Source organism: Natrix helvetica (genome assembly GCF_964273705.1).
Source record: "Natrix helvetica genome assembly, chromosome: 6".
In the NCBI taxonomy this organism is placed as follows: domain Eukaryota; kingdom Metazoa; phylum Chordata; class Lepidosauria; order Squamata; family Natricidae; genus Natrix; species Natrix helvetica.
Genome location: NC_138553.1, coordinates 32,961,207 through 32,982,896, shown reverse-complemented (window position 1 = coordinate 32,982,896; position 21,690 = coordinate 32,961,207). Strand labels below are relative to the sequence as shown.

The 21,690-nt window shown below is 39.7% G+C and overlaps 1 protein-coding gene across 1 annotated transcript in view; it reads right to left on the bottom strand.

Moving 5' to 3' along the window:
• Window positions 1-15,356, bottom strand: part of GUCY2C (guanylate cyclase 2C) — a gene marked incomplete at its 5' end in the record, with an annotated part of 78,148 nt that extends 62,792 nt beyond the window's left edge. Inside the window, 6 exons of the mRNA XM_081958707.1 lie at window positions 459-555; window positions 6,937-7,058; window positions 10,494-10,709; window positions 11,832-11,899; window positions 14,096-14,214; window positions 15,164-15,356. Of these exons, the coding sequence (XP_081814833.1) occupies window positions 459-555; window positions 6,937-7,058; window positions 10,494-10,709; window positions 11,832-11,899; window positions 14,096-14,214; window positions 15,164-15,356 (815 nt within the window). The remainder of the gene's footprint in view (window positions 1-458; window positions 556-6,936; window positions 7,059-10,493; window positions 10,710-11,831; window positions 11,900-14,095; window positions 14,215-15,163) is intronic.
• Window positions 15,357-21,690: the final 6,334 nt, after the last annotated feature.

The following is a 21,690-nucleotide window of genomic DNA, read 5'->3' as shown; positions in this document are numbered from 1 at the left end:
TTGCTGGTCTCTTTTATTATTGAATTTTAGTAGATAATTTTTTCCTAGAGTACATAACTTCGGCCTTGCAGCATTACACCCCAGGGTACATAACAAATCACGCTGGAAATCACAGATTTTAAAACAAATACTAGCCCCTCAGGCTTCGAGCATTAAAAACTACTAACTTGGACATCAGTGGAGAAGAAATTACTCTCCCTCCCTAAGGAAATTCACTGATTGTAAATCAAATATTCATTTGCATAAGTTTTACAGAACTTTCATATAAGTTTAATTTGAGAGCTACTTTGGAATAGAATATGTATAAAATTCCCTTCTCTCCTTATGGGTGGTATTTGTCTTCCTCAATCAAGAATCCTGAGAGTTTGAGGGTTCTGAGTAGTATCTTGGCTGAAGGAATAAACACATCTGTATCCAGATTCCATGGTTTTCTTTTATTCGTTTTATAAAATTTGTACCTGTGAAGATCCATCAGGATGAAAACTATATCGTCATCCACCGCTTTGTTCCCAAGGGCTATTTTGATATCATCTGGAGTACCACATGTGATGATTACTGTTAAAAAAAAGTAAGACAGGGTGAGAAATAAGAAATAATAGATATTTTACCATATTTTAAAAGAAAAATCTTATGTTTAGAACATGACATAACATTAAAGCAGTAAAACTATTGGGAATCTAGTACACTAAAAAAAAACCAAATAAGCAAAACCAGAGAGATTAATATAAAAGTTGAAAGTTAGTATTCTGATGGTTATCAAGAAAGAGTATGGACTTCCTCTATTTTATTGTTAAAGAAACTTATTAGATATATTTTAGTGGAGCCAACAATTCCAGCAAAATGGAAAGCCAGCAAGTTGACTAACTCTTCATAATTCCTCTCTGGACAAGGAGAAATTTTGAGATCACCCTCATGTGCTCCATATAAGTTGCTCCTGTAGGAAAATTATAATAAATCAGATTCTTCTTCTTAACTTTATTCCTCATATTGTCTCAATCACCCCCTAGACATGTCACACACAAACCACCTTAAATCTACTGACAATTCTCAAAATAAAGGAAATAATTAAAAACACCTTACTGCCCCCATCAGGGAAATGCAACACCTTCAAGATTAAATCACAATACCAGACCCTTTACAATAAAACTACAGTTAAAAATGCTTGTTAACTGCTTTCCAGCTATTAGTCCCTTTTACAGAACTGTAAATGCCTTACAGGCCTTGTTCAATCCTTAGTAAAATAAGTTTTAAATGCAAGTTTAAAGTTTTAAACTTTCTATGTGTCACATCCTGGATATAAATTTTTTCAACACCTCCCCTCGGGATGCCACTATAGGGCATTGCATGCCAAAACAACTAGACACATGTTATCTCATGCCATCGCTCTGCTAAAATATAAGTATAATCTTTATTGTCATTGTACTTAAATATAACAAAACACCAATTCCCACTGCACTGTCTTACATCTAAAGATATTTATCCGTGTAGTAGGTCGGTGTTACTATTATCCTTCTCATCTTTCTTTTTACCTTCTACTATTGGTAATTTATGATTATATTACTTTGTTGTTTGTATGTACACTCAGACCTTATGCACCAGAGGCAAATTCCTTCTGTGTCCAATCATGCTTGATCAATAAAGTATATTTTATTCTTTTAAAAAACTGGAATAAACAGCAAAAGGATGGTTAACATTTTGATTTTAGAAAGTTACAACTGAACTAAGGGTCCAGATAAATTGGAAATAAGATTTTGGAATTAATCAAAATAATATATCCTATGAGAGCACACTTTTCTTATGAATACTTTATTTTAAATGCTAAACTAGAACCTTGAAGTTGGACACTAGAGAGAACTAGACAGAACTAAAAAACCCAATACTACCCAATACTACTTAAATTTGACATTAATTCAGAATAAAGCAAAATGTTTTAACATTGGATATATTGAAGGATATTTTTGAACAATGAATCCAGAAGCTAATTTTAAGAGAATCTACCTCCATAGCTAGACCGTATTTAAAAATGTTATGGAAGAGGAAAAAGTTTTACTGGACAAAAGTGAGACTGGTTTAAAAATGGCAAACTACAGGAAAGATACAGAAAAAGACATTATACTGGACATACAAAAGAACCTGGCTGATATCTAAATATTTAAACAGCTATACAAATAACAAACCAAAAGAATGATCTGGCTAATTTTCATATATTGGATTTACAAAAGAGGCTTGAAGGGTCAAAGAAAATATGTAAAGAAATCAAGTTTTAGGACATTATTTCAAGATAAAGTTTCTTTAAAAATAAAAGGAATACAAATTAGAATAGAGCAGAGCAGAGCAGAACAGAACAGAATAAACAGAGTAGGAAGGGACCTTGAAGGTCTTCAAGTCCAACCCCCTGCTGAGGCAGAAAACCCTATACCATTTCAGACAAATGGTTGTTCAATCTCTTATTAAAAACTTCCAGTGTTGGAGCATTCACAACTTCCAGAGGCAGTATATAAATATAAAGCTGACTTATTTGATCAAGGTGTAGCTAGATATGTTGTTATCTCTGGCAACCCTCAATGGCTGATTAGGGTTGAAATGACAAGGTTTTAAAGGATTTGTTTATAGATAAGAGATGGGATATGGGAAGAAGAGATCATTTGCTGTATCTTAAAAGAAGATGATAAGCGTCCTCTCTCAAGTTTCAGTCTCACTGACACATATGGTTTTTCAGGAAATTATCAGTTTTACTTCAAAGCTGAAAAGCTAAAAATGAAGCAAAGGAATGTAAACAAGGCAAAGACTTGCCTGCAAAGTTTATTTTGAAATAGGGGCACTCAGAAGAAGAGTTCAAATTCAGTCCAAGTTTTAAAGAACTAGGTCCAGATTATCAGACAGTCCAAAGGAGAGAGTTTAAAGAGAACACTCCACTTATGATTGTCATGCATAGCCAGACAGTCAGAAGTTATCTCCAACAAAGAGAGCCTGATTCAGGACTGTTTCTTAAATAAGGCTACAGTCAGCTGTCAATAATATTTATTTTTTTGCTTGGACAGCAATGTAATAAATTTCACTGTGCTGCTCTCTTCTCTAATCATCTGGTACATCAGGGATGTCAAACTCGCATTGTCATGGTGTCGTCATGGGATGTATCAGGACTTTTTCCCCCTTTGCTAAACCGGACGTGGGCATGGCCAGTGTGTGACACATCCAGCTCGTCGGCTGTAAGTTTGACAGCCCTGTGGTATATGGATTGGAAGGCATTACATCATCCTCATCTGATTCGTCCCTATGTTTGATCAGTCTCACGTGATTCCTGGCTCTGTTCTTCCAGGCTGAACTGAAGCAGCTTCTTCAGGATCAGACTCAAATTCAGTGTCAGGCCGGCAGCCATCTTTTTTCTTTTCTTTTTTTGATCTTTGGCCTGCCACACTTTCTATTATTCTACTGTGTATTTTCTATTGTGGGAAAATGGGAGGGGGAATTATAGAAGTGAGATGCTATGTAGCCATAACAAAATTCTTTCTAGAAAGCCAAGGTCATCCTTTGTCTTTGCACCTGTGCACCTGACGGAACTGGATGGGTGGAACTGCCAGCATGCCAGTAGAAGATTGGATCATGTGATGGACTTGTGGGTATGGGGGCAAGTTCTTGAACTTTCAACTAGATGGGGAAAACCGGGTAGTCTTCAGATTCAGGTTTTCCCAGATGTGCCATTATGGCTCTCTTAATAAATTGGAACTTTGGGCAATATTTTGCCTTGGACTCTGATTTACTTTTGAATGCTATTTGGAACCCTGACATTCAAACTCAGAATCTGAGTCCTAAGCCTCTGCCATGCCATTAAGTTACTAAAATTGTTTATATGTGTGAAAAAGAAGAAAGCCATTTCTTTATATCTTTTTTTTATTTACTATATTCTTATTTTTTTCTATTTTCTTTTTCTTTTCTGCACTTTTTATGGTAAGATCATTTATTCTTTGCGATTCTTTGTCCCGTCTGCACAGTGCAATGTCCTTGAGACATCCTGCTTCTGGGACGCAGGAAGAGTTTCCGCCTGTCCCCAGTCCCCTGTTACAGGAACAGAATATCTGGTTTCAAGCAGTTGGCTTCTGAACTTACCAGAATTAGTACCTATCCCACTTTTATTGTTGGAACTTTCCTTTCTCATTCCTTTATAACTGGAAAGGCTTAGCAGTTCTTATCTTCTTTTCTCCTAATCCAGCAGCCTTGAGAGGATCTATGACTCTTTCTTTGCTTCTGTTTGTATTTCTGCTGATCCTGAATAGTTCTCTCTGCCTACCAATTCATCCATGGATCCTAAAGGAGGAAGGGATTTGGGAAGAAAGAATATCCATTTCCTATAGAGCATGTCAAACTCGCAATGACACATTGTCATTACGTGACATATTGCAACTTTTGCTCCCTTTCCTAAACCAGGGGTGGGCATGGCCAGCATGTGACACATCGGGCCGACGAACTATGAGTTTGATACCCCTGCTCTAGAGAGAATGTAGCAGGCAGAGAAGCCATTCAACATCATGATCTTCTGTACAGATACTTTCCAGTCCAAACCCAAAGATGATTTCCAAAAGACAACTGGACTTTCTTGAGGGGTTTTCCTGGAAAATGTTTCACTTCTCATCCAAGAAACTTCTTCAGAACTGAACATTTTAAGGAAAAAACCAAGAAAGTCCAGTTGCCTTTTGGAAAAGCACTCTTCCACTATAGACTATGTTGCAATGGCATGACAACTTGAAAAGTTTATTATATCCAATAACCAATAGCTCAAAATGTAACATTCCATTCACTCTGGTTTAAGGAGAGTGAGTACTCATCTGTTTCAGTGGATCAGAGATATGTAAGAGAGAAATGTTCACTTATGTTAAAGTTGTCTTAAATACTGTCCAGTTTCATGTACATGCGGAAATTTAATTTTCTATTTGTAGTTATCCAATCATCCACAAGCTCCTTAAGTTCAACTTCCTTCTGCCCCAAGACTAAAACATATGAAGAACGGTTGCAGGAACTAGGTATGTCTAGCTTAAGAGAAAGAAGGACTAGGGGAGACATGATAGCAGTGTTCCAATATCTCAGGGGTTGCCACAAAGAAGAGGGAGTCAAACTATTCTCCAAGGCACCTGAGGGGAGAACAAGAAGCAATGGGTGGAAACTAATCAAGGAGAGAAGCAACTTAGAACTGAGGAGAAACTTCCTGACAGTTAGAACAATTAATCAGTGGAACAGCTTGCCTCCAGAAGTTGTGAATGCCCCAACACTGGAAGTCTTTAAGAAGATGTTGGATAGCCATCTGTCTGAAACGGTATAGGGTTTCCTGCCTAGGCAGGGGGTTGGACTAGAAGACCTCCAAGGTCCCTTCCAACTCTACTATTGTATTGTATTGTAAGTTCAAAGAATTGGTAAGTGGTGAGACACCAATGCAAGGCTTAAATCTGCACATTTATTATAAGTGGAATGCCGCTAGCTGGGAAGTTCTGGGAGTTGAAGTCCACACATTTTAATTTTGCTGAAGTTGAGAAACACAGAACAAAACCATCACATACCATTCTTGTTACTGCCATCTGTGAATTTGCTCAGTGAGGAGTGATCTATGTTTTCTAACTAAGGTAAAAATATTCTTGCATGCATTAGCCTGTTAGTTTTCTGAATAGGAATATTAATTACATGAAAGTTAAAATGAAAGAAAAAAATTGCATGGGTTTGATCATGTGTGACCCTTTGTAAAATGTTTCTAGAAGTTCCAGGTTATTTTGTTTTGTGTGCTGGGAGATGAAGCATCTAGAGAGGGAAAGCTAACCAGAGTTTCAAAGAGTATCGAGGGTCATAAAGTGAGATGAGGAGGGATTGTACATTTAAAACCTGCCCCCCACATCTAAGTCTCCATTGATAGTTTTTACCCTCATTGGCGGTTCTGCTCGGTGAATAAGGCATCTTTGTACGACAACAGAAAATGTCTTCAGACAACACTGGCTCCCTCAGCCAAGAAATAGAGATGAGCACCACGCTCTAGAGCAGTGTTTCTCAAACTTGGCGACTTTAAGTCCTGTGGACTTCAACTCTCAGAATCCCCCAGCCAGCATAGCTGGCTGGGGAATTCTGGGAGTTGAAGTCCACAGGACTTAAAGTCGCCAAGTTTGAGAAACACTGCTCTAGAGTCAGACACGACTGGACCTTTTGCATGCAATTATAGATTATGAAATTTTGTAACTCCAAAACCCATCACAATCAGAATATTTGCAGCAGAACCAATCTGAGTGCAAAAAAAAAAAAAAAAGATGAAAAGATATTAGATACACAGTTGGAATCGAGGACTGGTCTCAAGCAGAATTAAATCCCTGGATAGGAAGTCCAGAAAAATAATGACAATGGATTGTTCCCTTCATCCCCATAAGCAATGTTGACAGAGTCTACTTACTAAGGAAAATAGGTGGGCATGGAATTTTGCAAGTACATCATATGATTGAAGAAAAAAAAGGCATTGGGAAAATATCTGAAGGACAATGAAAAAGCAGGTATAACAGGAAGGCTTACTGAGTACTGGAGTGACCAAACTGTCATACAAGAAAGACCAAATAAAGGACAAAAAAAGAGGCAAGGCAAGACGTGGCCAGTACAAGAAAAAAATAGCAGGCAGAGAGACAATAACAGAACTTGGCAATGGCTAAGAACAGAAAAGTTAAAGAAAGACACAGAGGGGCTAATTCTGGCTGTGCAACACCAAGTTTTAAGAACAAACTATAAGATTATGTTTGAAAGCAGCTCAGAGAGATGGCTCCCTGAGGAGGAGGGGGGGGCGGAAGTGGGAGGAGGGCCAGACCTGATAAAAAGTTGTTATAACCAATCTCAATAAAAGTAGTGTTAGGCATCCTTAAAGTTGATTTCATGGCCTGGTCTACATAGATCTGTGGATTCCAGACGCAAAGCCCTTACCATTGCTTTTTCGATCTGAACTTTTCACAATTTTTTGCAACTCTTCTGGGGTCCTTAGAATTCCCTTGAAGGTCATGTACTGTGAGAAATCTGTAACTGAAGCATCTAGGGCATTCATATACCTGGATTGGAATAAGAAACAATAAGAAAAGTAATATTTGGCAGTTGCATGAAGTTTGGCAAAATATTTGATGTGAGGAAGGTAATAGCATTGTGGCATCAAATTCCCCCAAATTTCAAGCAGTACATGTCTCTAAAAAAGATGGCACTTAATGTGCATCAACATTCATAGTATTAAAACCATTATATCCTTGTTGCAAAATCCATAATGACCATAGGCTTCCATCGTATTAAGTTTAGTTTTAAAAATGGGAAGGGATGTTTCTCTTTCTCACCCTATCATATAATAGGCTTCCTTGACCATTAACTGAGCCTGGAAATGAAATAAATATGTATTTCTATGGTCATTGGTACTCTGGGATTGGGACATAAGAAGCTCGGGGGGGGGGGTTGTAACTTTGAAAGGTCATTAAGCAACAGGATGTTAAATGAGGTCTATCTGTCTATTTTTCTGAATATTCATGTCATATGTCTTAATACTTTTATGTGTAGCATTTTTAACTCCATATCACATAATAAAGTATACAACGTATAGCTTTATAGAATTGTAAGCTATGACTTCAGTATGTACAACCCTTGCAATTCAGTTCTGTACCAATAAAGTGTCCTTCTTGTCATGGTGCCTCTGTGTGTGTGTGTGTGTGTGTGTGTGTGAGCGGTGGGTTCCTGCCAGTTCTAACCTCTTCTATAGAAGAGGTTCCACAAATCTACAGTGTCATTTAGAACCGGTTCCAGCTTCCTCCCCCTACCCGTCCGCACATCATCAAGATGAAGAGCGAGAGGAGGAATTCTGGGAGTTGAAGTCCACAAGTCTTAAAGCTGTCAACTTTGAACATCCCTGGGGTTTTTTTTTTCCTAAAGGGTTAGGGATGCAAGGGTCTTGTAACATGACAGCTTTAAAACTTTCGTGCTTCAAATGCCAGAGTTTCTGAACCAACATTTTGGTTGTTAAGCAAAAGCGTTGTTAAGTGAGTTTCACCACATTTTACAAGTTGGCCATGCCCACCTAGTCACATTACTGCCAAGCCACACCCACTCAATCACATGGCCGGCAAGCCACTCCCACCCAGTCACTTGGCTGGCAAGCCACTCCCACCTACAGAAGAGGTTCTAAAAAATTTGAAACCCACCACTGGTGTGTGTCTGTGTACAGTATACATCTCTGTCTGTACATTTCTATCGCTGTCATCCATCCATCCATCCATCCATCCATCCATTCATCCATCCACCCACCCAGTCTGGTATTTATCCCTGCTGATCTGAGCAATGGCTGGAGAAGATGTATTTTGGTTTTCTTATGTTCTTCTTAGCTATTTTATTATCTCCTTTGAATGGCATGTAAATGTGGTTTATCTCTAAGTGGATACTGAGGACTGATTTGTCTGAATGTCAGGTTTCCGGGAATTAAATTCTCTAGCATTTTTGGCTTTAGCTTGCTCTAGCAGTTGAAACTATGATTAAGTCTAACTATGTGTTGTGAAAATCGCATTTCTATGGTTTGGTTGTGTCAACCATCCTGTTGGCATATGCAGCAAAAGAAACTCCTGGGACATTATTTTACCAAGAGTATAACTTTACTGATAGATCCATACAGAAGAAGTGCAACTAGCTCTGAGGTTTGCAAATTAAAAACAGCATAATTTCCCCTTTTCCCCATTTTGACCACCCATTGTCCATTGTCCACCAATCCAATTCTTTTTATTTTGGGAAACAGTCTGCACCTTCAGAAGATTCCCATTGCACGGCCTTGAAGTATCATGATCTTCTCAGGCTGCAAACAGCTCATATATGTTCCTCACTTCCAGTTCCTGATACATTCCAAGCATCATCCTTCTCCCCTCCCTTCATTTCTGTTGCCAAATTGAGAATGGAGGTGTGTTACGAGTCAGCTTCACAGCTTGCTATACTTGCTTTTACACAAGGTAGCCTTGTCAATTGCCACCATGCTGTCCCTCCTGGTTAGGGAAACTTTCCAGGATTGTAGCTTCTGGGTGGTTGCATGCTGTGATTACGGCAGGGTGTGTAGTCTTCCCAAAACCCTTGAAGGAGGCTGTAGCCTGCCCCCACCTTATCCCATTTACTGGACAATCTCTGTCCAGTTTCTCAGTTTCCTTTACTAGGAAAGGTGGTAGAGAAAGTGGTTGTGTTACAACTCCAGAGGGTTCTGGATGAAACAGATTGTCTAGACTTCTTTCAGTCAGGTTACAGGATAGAAACAGGTCGTACTTGTCAATGATCTTTTGTGAGAGCAGATGGGTTAGTGCATCAATCCTTGACTTCCTTGACCTCTTAGTTGCTTTCAGTGCTATCAACCATGGTATCCTTTTAGCCCAGTTGTGGGATTTGGGACTGGGTGGTGCAGTATTACATTGGTTTGATTCCTTTCTCAATGGCCAGTTCCATTCAGTATTGATAGGGGGCAAGAGGTCCAGCCGATGGCCACTCCTTTGTGGAATGCCACAAGGCTCAGTACTCTCACCATTCAACATCTACCATTTGGTGAGATCATGGAATGGAATGAGATATCAGTAATATGCTGATACTCAGCTTTACATTTCCATCTCTGGTGATTAAAGTGATGCTGTGGCTGCCCTTTCACATGGCCTGTAGGCTGTAGGGGTCTAGTTGGGGAAAAACAGGCTTCAATTAAACCCTGGTAAGATAGAGTGGCTGTGGATATATGGAGCCTTGAGATCTGGAGGTTTATCATCATTTATTCTAAATGGAATGGCACCACCCCAGTAAGTGCTGCCTATGCAAAGAAGCTGAAGAAACAGTGGCCCACCTTGTAAGAAGATCACACAGACTGATTAGCAGCAGCATGACAAAGTAGCAACAATGATGCATTGGAAGAAATATCATTTGTCTGCAAGCAAGAACTGGTGGGACCATTAAATAGAGAAAGTCATAGAAAGTGAAGAAGTTAAATGGCTCTGGAACTTTAGAATCCAAACAGACAGGAACCTGCTACATAACACTCTGGACTTAATAGTTGCTGATAAGAAAGACAAGAAAGTCTGGATGGTGGATGTGGCAGTGCCTGGAACAGCAGACTAGAAGAGAAAGAACTGGAGAAGATAACAAAATACAAAGACCTACAAATAGAAATAGACCAACTGTGCCAAAGGTAAGCAAGGATAGTACCAATAGTAAGAGGCACCTTGGGTGCAATCCCAAAACAACTAGAGCACCACCTGAACACCATTGGCATTGACAAATTCGCCATCAGTCAATTGCAAAAGACAGATATACTTGGAACAGCTTCCATCCTGTGACAATGTCTGTAACACCATCAAACATCCAGATCTGCTTAACTCAGGTCCTTGGTAAGGACTCAATAGGTAGACAAAAATGCCAAACCCAGTCTGAATATCTGGCTGATTGTGCAAACAACAACAATAATAAGATTTCAAAATGATAGCCTGAAAGTTTCCTACCAGTAGCAGTCTTCATTGATGTCATTCTTCCTATAGAGATAAACTGTTTCCCACGGAGCAGTTTTGAATGGCAAAACGGTATTTTTCCAGAAATCAATCAAGAAGTAGGTCACTTTCCTAGTTGGTGTTAACATCCTTGTTAAGTTTTCTTTGAAGTCACAAGACAGACCAAAACTCCCAACAGAAATCAGAGGGAGATCCAATATATGATCTGATCTAGAAAATAAAGAATAACCATATTATCTTACCATGGCTGCTATTGCTGTCAATATTTCATAATAGAACTAATGGGAAACATACATGTAATACTCTTCAGCTTAAAATCAGTATAAAACCAAAATAAAGTTAGCTGTTTATTTCAGAAAAATGATTTAATAAATTATACAAGTAGTTGTAGTCAAATGTTTCAAATGTTACAGTGTGGATTGCTTCTGTTGATTCTTTCACTTGTCCACTATCAGTGCCATTCGTAAGGTGGCTATTGGGCATGAAGAATGACTGGACAAATTGCTTTGATCATTCATCTGTCAATGGACCTGCAATTCTAAGGTTACGAGGGTGGGGATTTAGAAATATGTACAACTTCTTCAGCAAATAAATAGATTATCTATAAGACGAGAAAGGATCTAAAAGTATAACCTTGAGCCATGGTGGCACACTGGGTAGAATGCAGTGTTGCAGGCTAATTAGGTTGACTGCCGAATGTCAGCAGTTTGAGTTTCACCAGCTCAAGGTTGACTCAGTCTTCCATCCTTCAGAGGTTGGTAAAATGAGGATCCAGATTGTTGGGGGCAATATGCTGACTCTGTAAACTGTAAAGCATTATGAAACGGTATATAAATCTAAGGGCTATTGCTATTGCTATAATATTTTATACATTCATCTCCTAAACTTTTAAATATGTAACAAGTTAATTCAATATTTTAATCTTATTCAAAAACAGATAGTCCTTCGCTTATGACCATAAGTGGGACTGGAAAAATCATTATTAAGTGGTGCAGTCAATAAGTGAGACATCATGTGATCATGATTGTTAAGCAACTCAACATGGTTGATAAGCAAGACATCACATGATTATGGTTTGCAACCTTCCCTGGTGGCTTCCCCATTAATTGTGGTTCTTGGGAGCCAGCTGGGAAGGCCAAAATGATGCTGCAATCATTGTAAATACATGTTGGTTGCCAACAATGAATTGTGATTATGTGTCCATAACAATTCTGTGAAGGTCATAAAAGCGAGGAGCAGTCATAAATCACTTTTCTCACCAGCATGATAAGTTTGCACGATCGCCTAATGAATGGACAAAATCGAGCATTATCTGTATTTGTTGATACTTACGTGACTATCTGATATGTGGCAAATGAACACACAGGACCCAGGACAACACAGCCAAGTTTCTCATAAGCCTATAATATAAAATATCAAAATTAAGATAATATTAGAATATGCCTTTACTCAGCTTCATCAAGTGTTCTATTTATAACCATTACTGGACAAGAGAGCCTACTTTCTCTCTTGTTTTAATTACCTCTCAATCAGATTACTACTTTATGCTTTAAATGGAACTGTACTTAAACACCATCCTGAAGCAACATCTTAAGTAGTTGTGGATGTTCTTTATTTGGCCCAGATAGTACCTCTACTTCAAGAGGCTTCCAGGAGCAATTCAAGGGGCTGATTATCATCTTTAAAGCTCAACATGGCTTGTATTACATATCTTCAAGATTTCTTGTTCCCAATGGTTTCTGTCCTTTAGAAGACTGGAAGGGATGGCTGTTTTGAAATCCCTACTTTAAGTAATTGCCATTTTATGGGCCATTAAAGCAGGTCTTCTCAGTTGTTGTCTCCCTTCTCTTGAACAGAGTGCCCCACCACAGGGTTAAAGTAGCTCCAGTCCTATTGCACTCAGGAAGGTCATTAAGCATTAGAGTAAGATGAGTTGAAATCTGAAGAGGATGAAGCTGCACTGGAGGAAAATGGTAATAGTCCCAGATTTTGTTTTTCTTGTTTTAATGGAACTTTAGTTTTGTACTGCAGTTGTGAGCCTCCCAGAATTGTGTCTTTTAAGATGGGCAGTTATGTATAACTGCATTTACCATTGAATAATGTAATAATCAATGTATAATTAGCATGATGCAAATCATTATAAGTTGCCATGGAATAGTGATAATGTTTAGCTTTATGACCTGTACTTACTTAGGTGAAGTAACACATTTGAAAGATAGAACATGCAAGCTCCATTCAAAACAAACAAAAACGGCAGAAAGGTATGTTGAGGAATATTTCATCCTATGAATAGGTAAGCAAAGTATAATCCTTTGATGCCAGCATAAGGAATGAATGCAAAGGTAACTGGGCTAGCTAGATTTTGAATCTAATAGGTATACATACTGGTAGACGTGTGTTTGAGCAACCTGACAAGTAATTTCCCCCTCTAAACACCGTGATCTCATCCAAGACAGGCACCTGGTTTTAAGGCTGCTCCCCAGCAGATCTTATTTCTCACAGAACAGAACCATTCAACCAGAACGCTGAATGCTGGGATGCTGACATTACTCTCCCGGATTTAAGGCTTCTAATCCAGAGAACCAGTTTAGTCTGTTCTAGGTATTAAGACACCAAGCTAGAAACCAGGAGACATGAGTTCTAATTATGCCATAGCAATGAAAACTAGCTGGGTGACTCTCTCAACCCATGATGTTGGGTGACAAGCTGGTTGGTCAATTTCTGTCACAAGAACACGTCGATATTTGATTGATTTGAAAAAGTAGCACCTTGGGGAAAACACTAGGAAGGAAAAAAAAGTAAGGCTTCTAATTCTTGTTCTGACTCTGCTGGGGTGGAAGGTACAGATTCTTTTTCAGGATATGTCCAGAAGGCTTGTCAGTCTTTAATCCCTTCTCCCTTGTCAGAGCTCAATATCATATCCTGTAGCAATATTTTTATATACCCGTATTTTTCAGAGTACAAAATGCACCCTTCCCCCCCCCCAAAAGAGAGTGAAAATCTGGGTGTGTCTTATACACTGAATACAGCATTTTTGGTTTCCCAAAACCCTGCCCCCTTCAAAAAAACAGGGCATGCATAGGCTTTGGGAGGCCTGTGAAGTGCTCCTGGGGGCTGGGGAGGGCAAAAACGAGCAAAAAACAGGCCCTTTTTTGCTCATTTTTTGCCCCTCCTGGCCCCAGAAGTAGTATAGTATAGTAGATAGATATCAGGTCAAATGGTTTGGGCAAACAAAGTTGTAGAAATTCATAAAGTGTGTGTCTGTTTTGCAAGGGTGGGGACTACTATTCTTGAAATATATTTACAAGCATTCAACTGGGGGCGGGGGGCAATTTATGTGTATGTTTTTTTTTCTTTTTATGCACATTTATGCAGTTATATTCTTCTCTTTTTTTGTTTGGTCTAGTTTTGCTTTGTTTTTGTATTTTCTTTTTTTCCCTTTTTTGGAATTTGTATTTTAATGTTCTGAATAAAAAGTAAAAAATATTGAAAATAAAGAGAAAAATATATATACATAACAGCATAACAGTCACTATAAAGTCACTCTAAAGCATGTCAAAGCTAGAAATGTAGCTATAAAAGTTCATCATACTCACAATGAGCTGCCTAACAAATGTCACACCTTCACAAGTGCTACTGCGGCACCCTTGTGAGGAATAGACAGATGTGTTGAACACATCATACGTAGCACTCACGTTGACAGTCATGTTGTTTTCTGTAACAAAAATGCAAATAGAATACCGAATTGTAAGATAAATTTTAAATGATAAAAAATCTACTGAACTGTAATATAATTTAATACAATAATATGTAACACAATAATTTTAATAAGGATGTATAGCTATTTTTATTGTATTATGTGTCTCCACTATATATACATATATTGTAGATCTTCTATATTTGAAATAAATGGAATAGAATATGGGAATTTTAACTGAACTCTGCCAGTGTGCTATGGAAATTATTATTATTATACTTTCTGTCTCATTCTTTTGATGTAGCAAAACTTGCAGATAGATAACTGTCTTCAAAACAGCTGAATACAATTTAAAACCTGAATACTGTTATTTTAAAACAATAGGTGAGTAGTATTTAAGGCAAATGCTTTTATCTAAAGAATTTATTTGCAAAATTTTCAACCAAAGTTTCCAAAAACTCTCTCCTCCTAATGTTTGGAATTAAATTCCCACCATGAATAGTCTGTTGTGCCATAATATTACTATCATAAGCACTAAGCAACAAGCAGTCTCGATGAGAGATATTCCATTTTAATATAGCAGTTTTAAGATCAATTACAACTGATATCACATGAAAGAAAAAGAGTTACAGCCTCCATGAAAGAACAGCACAAATTGCATTCTCAGTGAGATAAATCTGAGAAAAGAAATTAGCAGGTATACTGTATATTTGTGCTGTAATCTTGATCTGTATCATTACCAAATTGTAGTATTTAAAATATTTTGCCTAATACTAAACAGATTACATAAATTGTATTTTGATGTTATGCTTCAAAATGTTTGTTTTTAAAATAAAGATGACTTTGAAAAATATTATGAATTATGATTCATTAAAACCAACCCTGAACCCACATAAAAGCTGTTAGGGCAGCATTGGTTTAAACTGTATCGATCAATTATTGATAGCAATGCAATTAACATTCTTACCTTTCAGAAAGTTATTCACCAATTCGAGCCCCAGTTCTACAGTTGGTTTTAACTTCTCTGATGTCACTGGATAATCAGAGTCATTTAGCATCATTACATTGATCACATATTCATCTTCCCCACACTTGGTTTCACTAGTGTGCCACAGCAGCTGACTCAAGAGAAATGATGTTCCCACAAGCTGATATATCATTGTTGCCTTATAATACTTTGTACTGGCACTTGGCATATTTTAACCAGGAGTAACTGCCTTATGCCTAGCACTCTGTTCAACTTTCCTTTTTTAAAATGGATCCTTTTGTTCTTTTCGGTGCTTCTTTTTCACTCCACGCCCATCTGCCTTACCTGTCACTTCTGTTGTGAACAATTAACAGGAGGAGAACTCATGAAGATGGGAAGAGACCAAAGGTTATTTTTCATGTTTGCTGTAGAGAACATGTAAGCTATAAAACTGAGGCATTAGCCACACCTCACCAGATAAGCATTCAATATGATTCACAAGAAAAAAAAGGGAAGAGCCAATAACATTACCTTAAAAAAAAAATGAAATAAGATTTAAAAGCCCATTAATGCAGAGTCTGTTTACTCTGGGGGGACCAGGTCGTTGTTCCACCCAAACTGTGCATTGCAGTATTACAGGCTTTACACGTAGGGCATCCTGGAATTGTCAGGATGAAGTCTTTGGCTAGGAGTTACGTGTGGTGGCCTAATATGGACAGGGAGATCAAAGAATGGGTGGCTACCTGCACACCATGCCAGAAGTCCAGACCAGCTACCCCAGAGGCGCCCGCTAAGGAGTGGGAGCGACCTCAAGCACCATGGTCTAGGATGCACATTGACTTTGCTGGCCCAGTTCATGGCCAGACATTTCTCGTAGTTGTGGACGCCTACTTGAAATGGTTAGAGGTAGTCCTGATTACCTCCACTACGGCAAAAGCGGTCATCAAGGTGCTACAGAGACTTTTCTCCATGCACAGCCTGCCCGACGTCTTGGTCTCTGACAATGGGCCCCAATTCATGGCCATGCAATTTGAGACCTTCCTAACAGCTCAGGGAATCAGGCATGCTCTGGTCGCACCATTCCATCCGGCCTACAATGGTGAGGCGGAGAGAATGGTGAGATCTACAAAAGAGGGCCTCTCTAGGTTGGGCCTGGGTGATTGGCAAACACGGATTGACCATTATTTGCTAATTCAGCACATCACACCCAGTGCTACTATAGGGAGAAGCCCCTCCGAGCTTCTCATGGATCACCAACTAAGGTCCCACTTAGACCTGCTATACCCCAATAATTCTGCCTCAACCCCATCCCCCTGACTCCACAAGCAAGATTCGGACATTTAGCATAGGGGATTCGGTATACGCCCACAACTACGCTGGGGGAACACTGTGGATTCCTGCCACAGTGATAGGCATCACCGGCCCTTGCTCTTAGCTCCTAGAGCTCAGGACGGTAGGAATTGGAGAAGGCATATTGACCAACTCTGTGGCCACCTCTCCAACTCCACTCTTAGACAACCAGAGGTAACTCCTGCATGAGTTAGTCAAAGCCCTACCCAAACGGGGGTTCCCCACTGATCCGGGGGGCACAGGACGCCCTGGAGGGGCTCCTGCTGAGGGGGCGGCGTAGCGGGGAATCCCCTGAGTTGGCAGCGGCCGGGGGGGCTCCCCGCATCGCCCTAGGCACCGGGAGGCAAAAGGGGAGGCACCGCGGCATCTTCACGATGAGGCAGCTGGAAGAAAAGCAAGATTTGAAGGACGCAGCTGCTGTGCGGTGAGATGGAAACTTCCCCCCGTTCCCTTGCTTGACTGAAGAAAAAAAAATTGCCAGCTTTTTAGAATTAACTTTCAACTTGTTTTGGAGAAGTGTGATTGGAGGGGGGGATTTCCCCCCCCCTTGGACAAGCGGCTTTAAATGGTTTTGCTCTCTGCCCCCAGAGGAGGAGGAGGAGGGGAGCCATGCAACGAAATCACGCTCATAGCAAAGGCAGATTTTGCACTGCAATTGTGTAAATGAGGTGATGATCTGAAAACTTTGAAAACTTTTGGTCTTTGCCTCCTGACCCCGGAGCTGGCAGGGCAAGATGGCATACTTCTGTCGTCTTCACAGACATTGAAATTTGACTCCACCAATAGAAGCTTCAGGCATTTTGTCTTTGTCTCCGTGACACTCAGATAAGTCTCTTGTTACATCTTACCCTGGGCTTGGAACAAAGGACTGTATTGCTTTATTGCCAGGAGCTGAATTCAGAAAAGGTTCCTATCTGCTTGGACTCTCTGCCTCGTAACCTCTCTTGATGGTTTCCCTCCCTAATAGTTTCCTCTTTGTACTGACATTGTTATCTCTTTGCTTATTACAAGGCCTCCCAAAAGACCACCCTCGGGGAAGCCGGGCTACGCTGTCTCCGCCCCACCATCCTCAACGTCCAGCCCCAGTGGACAACAGACTTTAACTTCTCTGCTCCAGCCCAAGCCTTCTGAGGTGGACTTTCAGCAGATGTTCCAACAACTCTTAAAGGGGCAGGAGGATTTAAAAAATCAACTAAAGGAGATGAATGAACAGCTTAGAGAGAACCAAGACCGGGCGATCAAAAGTACACAGAGACTGGAACTTTTGGAGGGGGGGACGGCTGAGATGAGGGGGGAGGTGAGGGGAGTGTAGAAAGGGAACCAAGAACTTGAGAACCATCAGATAAAAATAGAATTTGAAAGAATGTCCTTTTTTCTTAGATTCCAGAATGTGGTTGAGGCAGATGATGAAGATTTAAGGGACATTATGACAAATTTATTGGCTGAATACATTAAAAAAGACAAACAACAGATGGGGTGGGAAATGGACCTGGTTTATAGAGTAAATTCAGCATATGCCAGAACACACAATGTTCCAAGGGAGGTACACATTAAATTTCTCAGAAAGACCACAAGAGATGAGATTCTGAGTGCACAAAGGGGGCAAGTATTAAAATATCAAGATAGAGAGAGAGCCATTTTGAAACAGATCCCTAAGAAAGTGAGAGATAAAAGAAAAAACTATTCGCTATTAGCGAATAAATTATACCAGAAAGGGGTGTGGTTTCGATGGCTGAAGGTATGTTAATATTCTGGGAGGACACGAGAGTTAGAATTAATACAACCATAGAGGCTCAGGCCTTTATGGAAAAAAATAAAGACCTCCTAGATAAAACTGATGACACTTCACAGGACACACAGGACACAGGAGGGGCCGGAGCTCTGCTGGAGGGGGTGGAAGGGGCAACATTGAGAAAACTCAGATCACAAAAATGAACAAGAAAATCTGTTTGATGTAAAATGATTGAAATTACTTGAAGATAAAAGTTGATATGCTGACAAAATACTATTAATTAGTATCAATTTAATGTATTAATAAATGAAAAGTTTGAGAATGGGGGGAGGGGCCACTCCCTGCACATTGTAACTGCCAAAATTTGTAACCTATTCCACTACCCCTTTCCTTGTTTATTTTTTTAAAAACCAATAAAATTTTGTTTAAAAAAAAAAAAGCCCTACCCAAACGGAGCAAACACTCACTCCTTCCACGGCCAGCTCAAGCCCGAGTGTACCGAGAAACTTAGCTGTTTATGTTGCAGGCCCGCAGCGAGCTCCTAGTGAACCGGCTCTAGAAGCTCCAACCGCAGCCTGTGAAAGGTTCCAGGAGCTTCCACCAAGCGGAGCTGCGGAGCAAACAGGTCCGTCCGACCTGTCCAAGGAAACCCCTCCTACTGAACTGCGCAGGTCAGGCAGAGCTACCAAAAAAACCCCTACTGTGTGACTATGTAACAAGTAGGATTGTTCCATCCAAGAGGAGAGGGGTGTTAGATATTTGCTCTAACTACAGTGGTTTCCACCAAGGTCATCTGTTCCGGCGGGAACAGAGGTTTAATCCTATTGGTCGAAGGGTCTGACAGCTCCCTATAAAAGGGCTGCTGTCAGACTCAATCTTCGCTGGATTGTTCTCACTTGTTGTACTTAATAAAGAGCTGTTGTTACCGTTAAGCCTCTGTGTGCCTATCCATTACCCAATCTAACACATCTTATGCAAGATTTTGGGGAAATATAAGTGGAGCATAAAACAAGGGAAGGCTATATATGATTACATCTCTTTGTACTCAAATTGCAGATGTCTGTCTATCTATCTATCTATCCATCCATCCATCCATCCATCCACCTACCTACCTACCTGCCTGCATAGAAATGATATGTTGTACCCAATTATTTGTATTTGTGATGATGGTATTCCTCAGATCAATTGTGTAAAACAAACATCCCAATATCCAAAATATACGTAGAACTAAGCCAACCTATTGAATTATTATAAGCAATTAGGCAATAGGATCTAATGATATTTCCACCCTAGTACATTTCCATTCTCTAATTTCTCAGTAACCATTTTAAGCTGGCCTTTCATGAAAGAAAGAAATTGAATAAATGTTATTGTCCTCAAATCTAAGTATCTGTTTGGCTGGTCATTTGCAAAAACAGAGATATGGACCTTTATTAAGGAGAAACTGCTAAGTTACCCTCTCACCATTCCTCTGTATCTTAGTAAGGATAATAAAATGATAATCAGACGGCAATAAAGTACTTAAGACTGTACACTGCTATAAAAAGTAGAAAAGGGGGGTGATACGTTTTAAATAACTTTTTTAGATGGACAGCAGTATGCTGAAGGTTGCCTAGCTAAGAGAAAGAGACAGTTCTGAAGTAACAATACTCCCTATATTCCACATGAAAGAAAAAAGTGCCATCTAAACATCTTCCAAACATGAAGCAGTCATTAAAAACCGAAGAACCCAAGCAACCTGAGACTTTGCACACAAGTTAGTCCCCCGACAAAAGGAAGCAGGAACTACTAATATTCTTGTCGATTTCATTCCTGCTTCCTTGCTAGGAACAGCTGCAAAGCTCCATAAACAATGGAAACACTTCACCTCAATCCTGCCTGCAACTTGCCGTAATTGGGAATCAACAAGATAGTGTGTAGTTGTCTGGTTGTATGCAGACCAGGCAGCAATTGTCGTGAAACCTGTAAAGCCTTCAAGCTATTTTTCCCTTTAGGGATCTGTGAAGGAAATGCTGTCAGCTTAATCCCAAAAACAGGAGGTGGGAAAAGGTAAGATAAACGCCACTTTGTTTACCCATTGATTGTTTTGTCGTTTTAGATATCCTGAGACTAAGCTTAAATAATTCACTTAGCTGTCAAACACAAAAGTATACCAATGCAGAAATGATATTGGAGTACTACAATAAGACCTTGATGTTGGAAGAAATATCAATCTGGTTCAGTTCCATGCTGGGAGAAAGACACTGGAAACATGGATGTTGGTTGGAAAAATGATTTAATGATGAACAGAACCAGATGTGGTATTCTGCCAGTTCGCCCTAGTTCAGGTGAACCAATAGCGGCGGTGGCGGGAGGCTCTGCCCACTCACCCAGGCGACATCACGGATGCTCTGAGCATGTGCAGAAGTGCCGCAAAGTGAGCGTGCACACGCTCCCGGTTCTGAACTGGTGGCGAAGATAAGAGGAAACTATTACTAAACAGAACCACCAGCGTTTATGGTTCTGGTGCAGCTGCCAAAATGGAGTTGAGAGTGGGTGGCTTTTCTACCTTCTTTGGGGCTTTGTATTTGAGTTTCCTGTTCCTGTGCAAGAACATGTCCTTTAATATTCTATTGGCTGTTTTCAGAGTCCTATGGGGGTCATGTAGGAGGCATAACTGGCTGTATAGGCAAAAGAGGAAATGAAAATCCTAGATGTTTGTCTGAGTTTGGACTGCTCTGGGGGTGGTGCAATGTCTGAAATACCTTTAGGAGATTGGATAATGTAGCGAACTCTGTGTCTTCTGCTAAATGGTAGGGGGTTCATCCTATTATGTCCTGAAGGATCGTGTCTTGTTCTTAATCCCATTATCCTGGAGCTGAAGGTCTTTTGTTTTATAGATAGGTTGGCTCAGTCTTTCTTAATGGGCACAAAATATCTGCTGGGTGGGTGGGGGGCTATTAAGAAAGAGTGAGTCTCCTTCCTGCCTCTAAAAAAAACATTTAGAGAAATATAATATTCTGCCTTTTAAAATATTCCTCAAAGTATTTTATTCTTCTAGGATGTGGGGCTTCCCACATTGAGAATGTCTTAAGTGAGAACACTATAGAATCCTATGCAATATTGTATGTTCTTCCTGTGACAAAAATGCTTTCCTCATCGCAATAAGTTGGCTGTACTCATAATTTCCTTTTCTGACAGCAATGTGAGGGGCACATCAAGTCCTGGGAAATTATCTATATCAGGGCAGTCTTCAATGATTAACAAATAAGCTGCCTACAAGTACCAGGAATGCCTGAAAGTTGTTAATTTTTTAAAAAATTAAAAGTTGTTTAGCTTGTAATTACCGTAATCTTTCTTTTGTTCATAGTTGAAAATAAACTCACCTGATGAAGACTTTTCAAACACTCTTCTGAAGGTCTCTAATAGCTTTAAGATGATTAATAGGCAATTTTCAAAAGAGATT